The following is a 16,810-nucleotide window of genomic DNA, read 5'->3' on the forward strand; positions in this document are numbered from 1 at the left end:
TGAAACTGGACCTTCATCTAATCAAATGCTTGTAACTTTACTTCTTGAAGTTACATTAAATTCAATGGGGTGTCAAAATGTGCCGGATTAGATAGTGCATCTATTGAAAAAACAAAGTTACCCCAATATGGTTCAATTTTGAAATTGTGATTATTTTTCCAAGTGTAAGAATACTTTCTTGGAGCAGTATACATACACAATGAATAGTTTTGTTTGTCTCTTTTACAATCATGGCAAAATGGGTACAAAAAACAACAACCAAACTGCAAAAAAAAACACAAATTGGATCACTATACAATACTGAATAATATCAAAAACATATGGGCAAAACAAATTTTAAAAATACGGCCAACATGTAGCGCCAAGCAATGCGTGCGGGTGTCTGAGACATACATTCTTTTTTTTTTTTTTTTGACCTAACGTAACCGGCACCTTAATTCTTTAGCTGTCTGTACATACACAATAACTGTCACTATTATGAAGATCCTGATGATTTATCAATAATAAGACTTACTTCTCCACCAGCGGTGCAATTCTTTTATCCTGGCTATTCCACCACTGTCTCACCATAGCAGGAAGCTCCTCTAAGCTACTCAAATATACTGCACATGCTTGGTGTTGAATCTCCACTGAACTAGGGAAACAATCTGTCGTCATAGAAACATACAAAGATAAAAATAAACTTTCACAAGGATTTTGTTCTGATGATTCTATGTTGGAGTTACGAGGGTCATGTAGCAATTCAGGTTTTTGATAGGAGGGGCAGATGTGAGGGTAGTGACCTAAAGCACTGACCACCCTATCCTTGACCGAGAGGTATCGTCTGCCGTCTGGATGTCCGAACTCTTCTGAATCTCAGGATGCTTTCAGTTTAGGTCATGTATAGTGCACACACCCACCACACTGCTTAGGTGTGTATCTGGGGTGAGGGGGCCAGCAAACCCCCACTCTAAGATGCTGTGAACCACTAATTGACCCATGTGGTTGTCTTTTATAGTGCCTAAGTGCCTATATAAGTTCTTGACCTGTGTCACTCCTCATGGGCTATTGTTCACTGTAGCATTTTATATATATAAAAAAGATGACTGATTGCTAGATTTGTTTAATGTCCTTTTCTAACTATTTTTTGAAATGAAGAAGAGGAGCAAAGGAAATTTGGCAGAATCGGGATTCAAACCGGCAACCTCTGGTTTGTGAGACCAGAGCTCTACCATCTGAGCTATCTAGCCCTATAATGGACTGCAATCCCATTTAAAGGTGAACCTCATTGAAAATAAAGTTATATATCAATGGAAAGCTTATGATGTCAGGAATCAGAAAAGAATATTTTTATTTGCATAGCGTACCAGGCTAGACATAATCTCCATGCAAAGATTGGATATTGGCACCCCCCCTAAATTACAAAACGAAATCGTTCAAATTGGGCGCTTTTCGATGATGACGTCAGCCCAGGGACACACAGTTACTTCCGGGTTTGATTGTAAACACAATGTCCGTGTATTACTGTGGCATGCATCGGGCCAATGCACGCAATTCAGTCATTGTCAACTTACTTTACATGAAAAATATCTTCAATGAAATAAGAATAACATGAAGGAAATATCATGATCAAATTAAGAATGAAGTTCCTGAATAAAGTGTGTGATTTAAAAATGGGAAAGTGCTGGCGGGTGATTTGGGATAGGCCAAGCCATCCACGATATGCATAGGGAATATTACAGTAAAGCACGAAGAGCGAAGATTCGCCGAAGAACCGGAATGAAAACAGATCATAAAAAAATAACTGCTAGTGCTACCAGTACAGATCGTCACACCAAGTTGAGATGAACTTATCACAATGAGAAAATGAAGGAACAGAATAAGGTACATGTACAGGATTTTTTAATTATTTCTTAGCTTTACAACCAGTCATGGCCGGTCATGTATGATAGGCGAACTCGTATAGATACATACGGGATTAGCTCAGTGACTGACTGAGTCTCACTACGCCGAGTGTTCAGTATCCGCGACTGTACTGAACTTGCAGACAAAATGACCGATTTGATAGTCTGATATTTCCAACTTATTGCTACTTCATCAGCAAAATGTATTCCTGTAAATGTTCCAAATATAAGGGAACGATTGATCAAATCTGCTGAAACACGGAGGACGAAGCCCCGAAGCGAGTCACTGTGTTTGTGCATATCCGTCCCTGCAATTCAGCAGCAATTTACGCATCGTGTTCGGTAATCCATAAAACATGAATGTTTCACTTTTACAGTACCGTACACTGATTGTACTATCATTAAAGAATCATGACACAAGTGACAATATTTTAATTTTATTCAGATTTCAGAATTCCATCAAATAACGGCATACTAAGCCTAAATTGTATTTATTTTATAATAAAGTATCTGCCCGAGTATCTGTTTCTTTCAATCGCGATTGTGTGGAAAGAATGTATTACCGCAATACGCTAAATATGAAAACCTTTTATGGGCTGGATTTGATGAAATCGGCGGTTTTTATTAATTTTGATTACTGCAAGACGATATTTTTTTTTAAATCAGACATTTTTAAAATGAATCAAGAATATATAGGGAATGTCACAAACAACTATTTAATTTGTTATTCGATCATGTTTATTCAGTCCATGACATGAACGGTAGCTGCATTTGCGCATGGGATTGATCCCAGCGCCAATTCAAACTCAATTACCCAGTTATACCCAGCCAGTTATGACTGATTTTGTCAAAAATTTACGAAAAATTTATGTGTTGACAATAATTCTATTATTTCTAATATATATAGAAGGAACCAGCAATTTGAAGATTCCTCTAATTTCAAGCTTTATTGTGAAAATCAGACTTGCCGGGCAGCTTGCAAAGTACAGGAAGCAAGTCTTGTTTACATGTTTCCGAGTAGGATCACGTGACTGCGAACCCTGAGCTTACGTCACGAGCATTCCCAAGGTCATAGACGATTGATTTGGGTGCTTTTTGGGCGCCTTAAAAAAGACCAAAAATTCAATCATTTTTTTTAATTTTTCAGCTTTATTAGCAATCAAAAAAATCGGAAAAAATAATTTTTAATATCCTGACATCATAAGCTTTCCATTGATATATAACTTATTTTCAATGAGGTTCACCTTTAACAATATCTTTGCTCGGGAGCTGGTCAGAGCCATGAAACCATGCTGTCGTGTGGCCGCGGGTCACACCCAAATTACATATAATACATCCAGGAAGCGACAGTCGAGGGGATCAGTGAAGATGCAGCTTTTAAATGCTTATAGTAAACAATAATATTTTTTGAAATTATCAAAATGAATATATACTTTACCTTATTTTCGGTTGTGGTTCTTCTGTAAACATAGTGACTTGGTTGATTTAGTAATTGATTTGTTGCTTGATTCACTTAACTTGAGGCATGAGACAGAATATCTTTCTTGCATTAAAAAACAATTGAAATATATTTACCTTTTATGTTCAGCTGTGGTTCCTCTGTAAACATAGTAACTTGGTTTGACTTGGTTGATTTAGTGGTTGATTTGTTGCTTGATTCTCTGCTTGATATAGGCACTTGAGGCATAAGGCAGAATAGGTTTTCTAGCAGGTGTTCCACACATTTGGTATTGCGCATGTGGACTGCATAACTGGCACGAATCTGAAACATCAAACAAATACTTCAGTTATTTTATGCTTGAGAATGAATGGTTTTTGCTAAAGGGGCGTCAATTATTACTTACACATACCAATCTATAAGCATATATGCCGCTAAATAAGGGTTTTCTGTTTCCTTTTTTTTTACAAAAGAGACAAAAGGCAGACATAGCCTCCACAATTGGTCTTATCTGTATAATAATATATCTATATTCAGCTGCCTGTATCAGTAATAATAATCAGACCTGCCAACCTACCGAAGTCAGAATGAGGGACATTGAGACCAAAACCTTGTACATGTACTCAAACTGTACTCAAACCAGGTACCAACAAATTCAAAGACTTGAGGTGTGCAATACTTTCAGAATTCTGAGAAGGTTTTGCAGGTCTGAATTTATCACAATAGACTAAAGAGAACGCTACAGCAAATTTTACAGTGACATTTTCATCATTTTCTGCTGTTCTTTTATTTCATTTAAATTTGCCATCACTAAAATTTCAGAAAACAGGACTGTCCCTCATTTTCACTTTGGTATACCCCAAACGAGGGACAGTCCCTCAAAACGAGGGACAATTGGCAGGTCTGTAATATAGTTGTTCAAACTCCAAATGTTTTTGTGGAGGGTATCTGCCTTTCTCCTCTTTAGAATTCAGGGCGTGATAATCGTTTATGCCCTCGGCTCCGCCTTTGGGCATAAACAATCATGCCCTCATTTCAATTAACGAAAACCCCTCCATCATGGATAGCAATAATGCTGTTTACATTTCACACCAAGCAGACAGCACTGTGTGACAGGCCAGTGACATTTTCAGAAGGAATTACTAAACAACCATTTTTCTGAAAATTTATCAATTTAATCAATTCAAATTGATAAATTCATGATGCGGTTAGGAAAATAATAATTGCATGTTTATAGTCTAATGCAAATTTGAAACAACTATTGGGCTATTCCAGTTGAAATCTATACATCCCCTATCTTACCTATTCAGGTAACTCCATTTGAAATTCCCACTCCCTGTGTGGGAGATTAAGGTAATGTCTTCTATAGGGGGTATATGGATTTCAACAGGAATAGCCCATTATTATATTCATGCCTTACCTCTGCAGAAGCAGCTTTGAAGATAGCCAAGTATAGTCTCCATCCCAGCATATACATCAGTGTATCATGATAGGCTTCACTACCAGGCTCCATCACCACACATTCACCTACAGGTACATCCCCTAACAAGGATGCCATCAAGACTTCGCTGGAGTCTAGGATGTCTTTGAGTCCTGGTGGTGGTGTTCTGCATTAAGAAATATATTTACCATATCACATCTATATCGCAACTGAAGAACCGGCATATGCATGGGGGTGGAGACAGTCCAGGACCCCTCTCCCTACTTTTGCCCACCTACCAGGGCTTTGCACCTACATGTAACTGGGAGAATTTTGGGCTTTGAACATCATATTCTATCCAGTTTGGGGTATCAGATGAGAAAATCAACAACTTGGTCAACCTTATTTGCCAAAATCTATCAAGAATCATTACTGATTTGAAATTGAAATTAAAATTCCTGTTCACCTCCTATATAAAGTATACATTCCACCTGCAGAGCTTTGAGGGCAGAATGCAACATTGGCATTGAGGAAAAGCCGGCGATCATTTGAAAAAATTGACCTTTTATATTAAAGATATACATTTTTTTTTTCCAAAAAGAAAAAAATGTTTATCTTCGATTCGAAAAGGTAAAAAATTTCAAATGATTGTCAGCTTTCCTCCCAGCTACATACACTTGAAGTACATATCATAAATTTTACTTGGAGGACTGTTAAATATTAAAAATTAAAAAAAATATCAATTTATAATACTTTGCCATAAAATGTGTATTATATCGCCAATTTCAATAAGTCAAAATTATTTGATATCAGAAGGACATTCCTCATATGCAGAATGCAATTTGATATGTCTGATGTTCTCTCATGTCCCACAAAAAATACTGTGCAAAACTGCAAATGTTGTTATCCGATCCCTTAAGGTTATACGAGGTTTGTTGGTCGAAGCAGCAAAATAAAAATTGATTTTCATTATCCGAATCAATATATTATTGCAAAATAACACTTTGGTGTTTTGCAAAAGTTCATTCTACAAATCTATACTTTGAAAACTTGCTTAATTTATTGTTGTTAATGAGTTATGTACGTTTTATAAGTGTTGTTGTTTCAGCCCTCTTTACAACATAACTCAAGAACCACAGGACCTACAAAAGTATATCTGTGATATTTGAATTCTTCTACACGCTCGCTATAAATTGAGCAATGTAATTTTTGCTAAAGCTCACTACCATTCGCAAGATGCTGTGAACTACATTTTTTTGGTGCTTCGACCAACAATACATCGTATACCCTTGATATGAAAAACTAAGAAACTTACAATATAACTTCTTCCTCATCTTTACTGCTGTCCTGCAGGTGCTCTTCATCATGTTTTGTGATTGATGACATTACTCTGAAATGAACAAAGAAAATGAACAAAAAATTAACACAAAACATAACACAATCTATTTACAAAATGTAATTATTGAAGTTTTGTATTATTACAGTTTGTCCACTCCGAAGTACAAAGTGACAACGCACACATTTACAGCGCGTAGTGCTGCGTCTCCGCTGCAGGTATGCATGCCTTCAAAGTCGGCACAATGTGTGCGTCCGCGTCCGTACTTGGTACTTCAGAGTATACTGACTGTTGTAGTATTTCTGACAATTGTAGCCAGGATTCCTTTTTGATTTGGGTAGGAGGGCAGAGAGTGTAGCATTCACAATGCAAAAGGGGTGTCAGCTTGTTTTTTTCATCATTCAAAATGGACTTTTAGAGGATTTTTTTGAATATTTGTTTTTCCCCGAAAAATGTTTTCTTTTTAAGCGCTGTTCACATTTCTTGTACAGATATTAGGTATGCATTGAGCTATTTCAGTTGAAATCCAAACACCACCTATATGGTCTTAATCTTGTACAGAGAGTGTGAATTTCAAATGGGGTTACCTGAATGGGTGATTCCATTTGAAATTCACACTCCCTGTGTGGAAGATTAAGGTCAATACTTCCATAGGGGGGTGTTAGATTTCACTGGCAACTGGAATAACCCATTGAAAACCTTGTCTTCAACACTTACTTAGTCAACATTTGATACGCAGCCAACTGCACACATCTCAGTGGCTTTGCCAGCATCGGACACAAAGTATTGGTCAATGTCTGAAGATTGTCAGGCAACCAACTCCCAGCATGCAGGTTGGCAGGTAGCTTGTTGTCTAGGAGATGTTCCTCGGGTGTATGGGATACAGCCTCGCATAGAGATTGTAGTAGATGGTACTGGGTGATGGTGAGATTGCTCAAATCAATAGTGTCTACAAAATAACAATGGTAAATAGAAGCTTACATGTGGTCATGTTTTTTGAGGTGGGACCCAATTGTGTCACATCTTGCAATTTGTAAAAAATCAACTCCTTTTTTGTATTTCTGATTATATTTGAAGGGGATGTGTGTAGATCTCGGTAGTAAAAGTATACATTTTTAGAAAGCATTATATTGTCATGATTGCAAATCTGTAAAGTTTGAGTGGATATACAGGGTGTACCAAAAAATATACAGGGTGATTCCATTGAAAAATACAGAACAAATTTAATTTCTTTACCACTCCAATATTTCTACATAGTATATTAAATTGGAAAATGCACTTGATATTTGGAATGTACACAGTTATTCCTTTCTTTAAATATATAGTTTGCACTATATTTGTTAAGCCCATTGTGTTATACAGGGTGTGAAAAAAGTTGTAAATTAAATTTTTAATTTATGTAAAATTTCCGTTTATACCATTTAATTTGGAAAATATATTCAAAATAGTTTACAGAATTGCTATAATATCAAATTTAAATATCCAATTCCTATAGGGTGTTCCAAAAATCAATATACAGTGAATAATTAGTAACAAAGGTACATGTACATGTAGGCATATACATGCACAATTAGCCTATCAATAAACTATTTAATAAACCAGAGATCAATATATCATCAGATTAAATCCTTTGACTGTAATAATCTCCTGTGAGAAGATTTATTTTATATTTCAAAGATAAAACAATATTGAAATGTATGCATGCATGCATGCAAAATTAAAGCCCATTGTATTGTATGACCCACATTCCACTGCATTAATTAAAGCTTGTTAAATCCTTAATTACTAAGTTTATTAAGATTAACTCGGCAATTATAGTTAAAGAAAGTTAAAAAATAAGATTAACATTTATGCAAATGCATTTTTACTTCTACTAGGCAACAAAGTACATAAATTTTATTAATGAACATCAACTTCCCATTGGAATTACACAGAGCTCCTCCGCTTCCGGCTCCTCCACTTCCGGCACCACCCCTGATTAATTAACTTAATTAAGCTGTTGTAATTAATTAATACATTTGTTTAATTGTATTTGTTATTAATTCATTAGATTAATAATTTATCTTCAAAATAAGACCAAAACCATTTGTTCATGATGAATTTTGGCAAAAATATAGGAATAAGTAGACAAAATGATTGAGCAAAATGTGACAGCACCACCTTTTTTAGGGTCCCAGTATAAAAAACAAGACCATGTATTCTAAACATATTCATATTCTGAATTTTTGAAGATTTCTAGCGGCACAAAATTAATTTTGGGTAGTGAGCAGAGCCCAGTTCCCGAACTTGGTCATAAACTTAAGACAGTCATACAGTTATATTTCAATCATGAATAAACTATTAATCTTATTTTAACACGTCCATCGCGTGATATGTCTATTGCGTAGGACATGTACGACAGTCGCAAGTTAATGACCAAGTTTCACAAACCGGGCCCAGAGTTCCTGCTAAGGGCATATGCATGGGGCACGATTTTTATCGCAGAACTTGTCAGAATTGGTGCATAGCCTTCCAGGGGCAAAAAGGAAAGAAGACGTTTCCAGTCAATTTATTGAGGTTTTGCAAACATATTTTGAAAATGTTTTGAATTTTTTTCAAAAACTTTCCAGTCAAAATTAATAAATTTCAGCCAAAAAATAGTGGATTTTACATGATACAAACATAAGCAAAGACAATAATATCCCCAAATGCAAAATCTGGGTCAAGCAGACACAAAAAAAACAGGGTTTTTTTTCGTCATCTTAGCTGAATTACTTTTAAGTAACTCTATTTCCAGACTACACACTCACCTAAAAGCTCAACAAGAACAGGCAATAGAACCGTGAATGCTGCTTCACTAAAAAACTCATTCCACTCGGTTGCTAGGTTACTTGGTACGTTGCTAATATTTACACTAGGGTTGCCAAGGAGATTGGAAGCCAAGGTCAAAAGGTCACATACAGCACAGCATAAGGCAGCTACAGGGATGCTTGAGGTGAGATCTTTGATGTTTTCTGTGCAACTCTGTGGAGAAATAGTATGTCAACTGTATAAGAAATATGTGACCCCTCAGCACAACTGAGCCCTGAAGTCGTCAATCATCATTTTTGAGATATTCAACCAAAATATTCTGCTTGAAATTAGCTTTAAAATGATGTATATCATGTCTATAGTACTTGACATTTAAGTAGTGAAAAATCAATAAAACAGTCAATATATCCTTTGTTTCCTATTGTTTATTGTTAAGTTCAAAGGAGCATATCTCAATAGTGGCACTGGCAACATACAGGCTCAGTTGTGGAGGATGGTCACATAATGTCAATAAAATGTTGCTTCACTATTACTAGCTTTGAAGTACAGCAAACAGATGGCCACCTCTGGCTGCAGCCTTCAAAATTCATTGACCACCCAGGCAACCTGGGAACTGTCAGAGCCAGACAACACAGCCAGATTTAAGGGTAGCAGGGCCAATTCAGAGACGCCCTGCCAGAGTGCAGCCTATTTTGTGCTCCCACACCTTATAGTACACATCTTTTTCCATCTTTATACCTATCTTTTCCTCTACTCTTTCTCCTTGATTTATTACACACAATTCAAGACCCCTGTAGTGCAATTTTCATGAAGCAACAGTTTTTAGACTAAGATTTAGAAATTCCTTAATTGCTATTGAACAAAAGCAAGAGACAGCACAACAACACAATGTTTCCTTGCTTCAGATAATATGGTCACAGACAGACAGACAGACAGACAGACAGACAGATAGACAAACAAACAAACAAACAAACTCACCTGAATCCAGGAGACAAGTGAACACAACACAAAATCCCAATGATGACTAGCCAGAGATGAAGGGATCTTCTTAATCGCTTGTTGTAGGAATCTAATAATTGCAGTATTGACAGGGATCAGCTCAACATTAGCTTCAAAGAGATCACTGTAAAAAATAAAAATGACATACCAAATTTGTTATTGGGCTTTTCCATTTTAAAATCCACATGCTATTCTGTTTAAAATACACACTCAGGCTGCGACAAATCGCCTGTCCGATAGCCCGGGGCAATCACATTTTTTGTCGGGCAATTAAAACTCTGAAGAGCTGTGCCCGATCGGGCAAGTCTAAATTTAAACCAATTAAAGCTTGATGATTTAAAATGGAGTATTTCTGTCCAACTTGGCATGTTCACAGAAGTAAAAAAACGTCAAAACAAAGTAGAAATCTTCTTGAAATGGAACTCAAATTTAAGCTAGGCACTTTCGTATCCCACACCAGACTTGCAGACATATACATGTATATATGCTAATGAACATCACGCCGTTACGTGACGTATTGGAAGTTTGGCCAATTATAGAACCTGTTTCGTGCAAATATCATGACGTCAATGACATTAGCTGGCCATGTATTTGCATATGATTGAAATTGAGATGTATTAGTGGTTGGCGAAATACGTAAATTGCCGTGACTTTACTGATAAAATACACATTATTTTCCACATGTAAGAAACAAACAGTGAAATAATTGAATGAAATGTTCATTTTTATGCATTTCATGAATACTCATTTATTTATCAACTTAACTGAGAAAAGTATTGGATTTCCGTAAGAATGAAACTGCCAAATTCGGCACACTTACGGTACTATGCACTGCACTGCATGATGTGTATGCGGTATGTGACTTTGTCGACAATTGTTGCCGGAATATTGGTTAATTTCGGGCAATTTCGACAACCAATTTTGGATATTGCCTGCCCGATCGGGCAAGCTAAAAAATAAAATTTGTCGCGGCCTGTACACACTACCCCTGTGGAAGATTTTGGAAATATCTTCCATATGGGGAATATGAATTTCAAATGGAAAGAATACATTAGGCAACTCCATTTGAATTTCATACACCCTCTGAGAAAGATTCAACCTTAACTATCTATAGAGGGGGGTGAGTTTCAATAATAGTTGGTTAATGCACTAATTCAATTTGAAATTCATACTCCCCATGTGGAAGATATTTCCAAAATCTTCCACAGGGGGAGTGTGGATTTTTTTGTAGCATTATTGCATATGGATACATTAGGCAGCTCCATTTGAATTTCATACACCTTCTAAGTGAGGGTGAGTTTCAAATGGAGCTGCTGTGTTCATTCCATTTGAAATTCATACTCCCCCTGTGGAAGATATTTCCAAAACTTTCCACAGGGTTGGTGTGGTTTTAAATGGAACAGCCCATTACTTCATTACTTTTAAGGCAATGAGACAAGAACAATGGATCAATCAATCTTAAACTGCAGGATATTTAAAAGAAATATCAAAGTTGCTGTATTTACCTTTCACTCAGTTGTATACATGTAGGTACATTTTTATAATGTAAATAACACCATACCATCGTTAACTTAGGGCTGGGGTATGAACGTTTGGACAGTATTTATTTTGGGACATTAGAGCACATCAGACATATCGAATTGCATTCTGATATCAAATAATTTTGATTTTTGAAATTAGCAATTTAATACACATTTTATGGCAAATCATTAAAAATTGATATTTTTGATATTTAACAGTACTTGAAGTAAACTTTATAAATCTGATGATTTATACTTAAAGTGTATGTAGGTGGGATGAAAAGCCGACGATCAATTGAAAATGTTGACCTTTTCATTATTGAAGATATGGATTTTTTCCCCAAAACACCAACAAAAAAATAGGTCTTTTTGGAAAAAAAATCCATATCTTCAATATGAAAGGTGAAAATTTTCAATTTACTGTCGGCTTTTCCTCCCTGCTACATACACTTTAAGAATATATCATTAGATTTATATAATTTACTTCGAGGACTGTTATATATCAAAATTTGAAAAATATCAAATTTTTATAATTTGTCATAAAATTTGTATTATATTGTGATTTTAAAAAATGAAAATTATTGATATCAGAAAAAAAAATGCTTCGTATTCAGAATGCAATTCGATAGGTCTGAGGTGCTCTCATGTCCCACAAAAAAACTACTGTCGAAGCATAATAAACACTGATTTTGGATCCCTTAAATGCTTGTAATGCTGTGAGAGTGTCATAATCATGATGATAAGTGTACACAAGATGTTAGAAAAACGTTCCCCAAAACTTAGCCCAAGATACGCTCATACCTAAGGGTGGCACTCGATGGACATTCCCAAGGTTCATAACAGCTTCACTTTTCACCCCTGGGTAGAGAGAGGCAAGTATGGTAAAGCACCTTGTCCAAGTGCACAACACCATGCTGGGGCTCGAACTCACAATCGCAGGATTGTGATGGCAATCCTCTATCTGTGACCTTATCATCAAGTCTTGCTCAGTTCTTTTATTAATTTTAAAAAACATTCAAAAGTTAGAGGGCCATTTGTTATGTGACCCACAGAGCTAGTGGTAGGCACCCAATGATGCGACCATAGATCAATACTCACCAATTAAATAAGAATCCTTGCTCCCATTCATCTCTCCATGTAACAAGTTGTTCCACACAGCTAATAATGAGATCATATTGAGTGATTCTATCCCACTGTGGGTGTTGACAACATTTGGTTATGATGGCTAGTAGTCCCAATCCACCTGCAATGGAAACATAATTAGGTATCAAACATGCAATATTCATCATCAGGGTTGTAGCTATAGTTGAGTGCCAGGCTGCAATTTAGAGAATTTGCTTGATTTAGCAAGATTTCAACAAAAGTGGACACTTTAAAGATAAATTTGGTAAAATACACATATTTTTTTAGTTTAAAGTGGTAGGCTCTAGCATCAAAATGAACCTTGTGGGTTCCAGAAGTGAGTGGTACGCTCCACCACCCACCACAGTTACATCATTATTTTAAAATTAAAAACCCTATCTCTACCAAATCCCAGATGCTTGTTGCCTTCCCTGAGTGGAAGGAGCTAGGCCAGATAACACAGAAGGTCCAAGGGAGGGGGGTACTCAGTACAAACAACCATACGTACGGAGATGTGTGTCGCAAACATGGGAGCATCTTCGTCCTTTTGGTATATGGCTGGTCCTTTTCAAAATTTTCTCAATTTTTTGTTTGGAAAATGTACAAATGAGGGTCCAAGTTAAGACATACCCCTATTACTATACACTTTACACAAATGATGCAATTTCCTATGCAATTGGCTGTTGCAGACCACCTTGCAACAGAATTGCTCTGTGTTTTTGAACTTTTAGGATGAAATTGATACCCTGAGCTACAATGCAAACAAATAGACACATGGCCCAACTCCATATTGGGTTAAAGAGGAATTTTGTTCATCCATGAAATCTTCTTTTCACTACGATAAACTTTCTTGCGAACATATTACATGCTTCTACTTGTTCTAATTAATGGATAATTATCAAATTTCTGTTGCTATTTATAACACATCTGCTCACGGAACTGGCACTTGCAGTATATTAGTGGAAGAAGGGCCCAACTCCAGCTCGCATTAAGGCCTGTACCATTGCCATGGAAACACCATATATAATTTTGAATGTATGTAATATTGTATGTTCATGTATTAAAGGTCCCCTGAAGATGAAAACATTCTGTCTATAAAATGTTTCCAAATATTAGGTTTTTTCTTAATATCTCAAAAACAGTTTTGATGGAGTTGGGCCCTTCTTCCACTCAGGTATTCAATTATTTTGAGATCTCAACATGAGTCACTATAGATTTGACCATAAAGTACAGATCCGTCACTATGTAATGCACCCGACAAATTATTTTGTTGCCATGACTTACCACTGATATTTGAAATCATTGATGTATCCGTCGTTATCAGGACAGCTATATTAATTTGCAGTACTTCTAGCACAGAGTCTGTAGCAAGGTATGGTATAACACTCTCCAATGTATGCAAACAAGTCTCACTCATGTCAGTTAACCTGATGAAAGCAAAAGTTGAATTAACTGAACATTTCTGAAAATTCTGCAAGCCTTTGCGATTTACCTCTTACTCAGAGATATGTTCCATGCGGCGACCTACCTACCGATCCGCGAGGCAGGCAGGTTGCTCACCTGGTGCAAAATACAGGGACAAAATTGACCACAATATGACCTGTGATGAGCATCTTTCATTGGGCTTTTTTAAACCAATATTAACATCATTTTAGCCCACTGTAGTATTAAAATTGCATATTTTTTCATGCACTTTACACACACTTGTCCTAGTAGAAACAGGTTTTAGCCTGTTACGCCACTGGATACATGTTTTATAAACTGCTGTGGTATGAGATTGAAAATCACAGCTTGACGTGGCCGTCATCTGACTTGATCTGCATCAACATTTTTAAGGATGTACACCGTCTTGAAGGTATTAGGATTATCGAGCCCAGGTTATACTACATCCTGTTATCAATTCTGTCAGTCTGCTGCAAGTCTGCAACTGACCCAAACTTGGGATGGGCAGTGGTGTGTTGAGCACTTTTGTCCCGGGAACCCTCCCTCTCTAGCTCCACCTCTTCACCTAAAAAGGATTTCTTCAAATACACATGTTGATTATCTCAGAAAACACATCAAGCACAGGCTAACCAAAATAATACATCAAACACCAGTTAGCATGCATACTATGTCAGCATGACAAACCAAGACACTTTGCCCATATGGGGATACACCATCACCGTCAAATGGGGGATGGATATGTGTATAAGCACCCTCAGATGACCAAACTAGGACAATACGAGTACATACCTGTCAGGCCCACCAATCATGTCATATATATTACACTTGTCTTGAGTTGATGCTGATGTACTACACTCATAATGTGCCAAGATATTGCCTAGACTCAGTGCCCATAATCCACCTGAAGCAAATGATCTAAAGGAAACAGACAATGGTTATGTTAAAAGAATTTTTTTGACTTCAACACTACTTAGAATTTGATCGCTTACCGGGAGCACTTTCACAGTACCAACTGCGTCCTCAGCCGGATGTTATGGCTCTGATGATTTATGGCTTGACAACCGTGTATGACGTCACACTAGAAGAAGATGAGGTGTTGTCTTCGCCCCCCTGGTGGTCTTGGGTATGAGAAGGTTGTCCCAGACTGGATCTAAATCCAGTCCTGTGTCTCTGTTCAAGTTAGGTCCCTTTTTTTCCTGATGTGGATGGCTTCTAGGACTCTTCTGGAAAATTCTTAGGGTTCTTTTTCCAGCGCATTTACATTTTCCCAGTCTATTTCATGGGTATTACTACTCCTGGAGATATGCTCATGTACAGCAGATTTGGAACCGGCAGCCTTTGATTTATGTTCAGATAGCCGTTTTTCAAGAATTACTTGTTTGACTAATAAAAGCATTAGTGTCTTATTCTTATGGTATCTAAACTTAGTATAAGGCCAAGTAAAAAATAAAACATGTTTCACGTCCGGGTTTTCGAAAAAAAAGGAGGAAGAGGGGGCTTTTTATTTTCTATTTTTTATCGCAAAATAGGTGTTACTACACATACTTGGAGCTGTTTTAGCGAATACAATAATGCCTAGAAAAAAGGAGGAGGCCCTTTTTATTTGTTGTTCTGGGAGTTACACCCCTCTAATGATCACAAAACCTTCCTAAAATGTTTCTTGTATCTTAACAAGGCTATAGAAAGCATCCCAACTTCCTAGACATATTTTTTGAAAAGTTATAGCTAAATTTCAAAAAATAAAAATATATTTGAGGAAACCTCAAAAAAGGAAGCGGGAGGGGACGTGAAACATGTTTAATTTTTTATTTGGCCTAACTAAAAACAAACTTTCTTAAAGCTTGACTGATGAGAGCAATCCATTCATCAGCATTCAGTATCTTTAGGATTGTTCCTAATGTGGTCTCTAAACTTACTTGCTAATAGCTTGACTAATAAGAGCATTCCACTCTCCAGCATTCAGTGTCTTTAGTACTGATCCTAGTGTGGTCTCCAAACTCAGTGCTACTTGCTGACAGTAAGCAGGCATGTGACTTACTGGTGGTGGTAGATGGGTATTAACCTAAAAAGCAACAGAAAAATTATTTGGCTAAAAAAATTTACAGGTTTGTCGACCCTCTGCTTCTGCTTAATATCATCTATGCTTGTCCATTATAAAGAATCTATTTCAAACTTCACCTTGGTTTGAGACTGCAATCCCAGCATTCCCTTGCACCATTCCAATGTGTGGACCATTTCCAAAATGGTTGACTCCATGAAATCATATTGCCATGGCAACCGTTGTTCATCATCCCTTGCTTCTAGTAAGGATGCTATGAATGCAGAGAGGATTACACTGGTAGGCATGTCATCTTGTTTTATATCACTTTTAGGTGTCGGTGGAAGACTGGCATAGGTCAATGCACTATTTAGTAGTACTGATACTTGCCACTGTGTGTAAAAAGAGAAAAGTAACAAAGGTCAAATTCATTTAACATATAGTAGGAACAACTGAAAATGTACTCAACATTGCTCAAGTTGCTCAACATTGGCACTATTCGCCGATCGCACAGTCATCTCAAAATGAGATTCTACCCACAAAGTAAGTGTTGCATGTACGTACGCCTGTCAAACGTGTGTTTTAATTGCCGCTCACGCTTTACAAAAGCCTTCTGGTACATTGCGAGAAAATGGCGAGAAACAAAAATTCACTTTTTGCGCATGCGTTTGCAGGGAGGACCTTGTTTCAGTAGCAAGGTGGCGGATCCGTGCAAAGAGTGAATAGCCAAACATTTACAATCCTCTACCAATTCTAGATTTCAGTAATTCTGGATATTGGTATCCAGAATTGGTAGGGAATTAAAATGCAAGTCAATATTC

At 36.8% G+C, this 16,810-nt stretch overlaps 1 protein-coding gene across 1 annotated transcript in view; it reads right to left on the reverse strand.

The window, feature by feature from the left end:
* The window catches only part of LOC140144385 (E3 ubiquitin-protein ligase listerin-like), a 48,498-nt gene that overhangs the window by 8,295 nt on the left and 23,393 nt on the right, over positions 1-16,810 (reverse strand). The window contains exons 16-27 of the mRNA XM_072166203.1: positions 16,130-16,381; positions 15,868-16,013; positions 14,741-14,866; positions 13,793-13,935; positions 12,485-12,629; positions 9,846-9,990; positions 8,867-9,080; positions 6,795-7,026; positions 6,057-6,131; positions 4,742-4,928; positions 3,459-3,645; positions 515-647 (exon numbers count right to left, since the gene is read on the reverse strand). Of these exons, the coding sequence (XP_072022304.1) occupies positions 515-647; positions 3,459-3,645; positions 4,742-4,928; positions 6,057-6,131; positions 6,795-7,026; positions 8,867-9,080; positions 9,846-9,990; positions 12,485-12,629; positions 13,793-13,935; positions 14,741-14,866; positions 15,868-16,013; positions 16,130-16,381 (1,985 nt within the window). The remainder of the gene's footprint in view (positions 1-514; positions 648-3,458; positions 3,646-4,741; positions 4,929-6,056; positions 6,132-6,794; positions 7,027-8,866; positions 9,081-9,845; positions 9,991-12,484; positions 12,630-13,792; positions 13,936-14,740; positions 14,867-15,867; positions 16,014-16,129; positions 16,382-16,810) is intronic.

Source organism: Amphiura filiformis, unplaced genomic scaffold (assembly GCF_039555335.1).
Source record: "Amphiura filiformis unplaced genomic scaffold, Afil_fr2py scaffold_51, whole genome shotgun sequence".
In the NCBI taxonomy this organism is placed as follows: Eukaryota; Metazoa; Echinodermata; class Ophiuroidea; order Amphilepidida; family Amphiuridae; genus Amphiura; species Amphiura filiformis.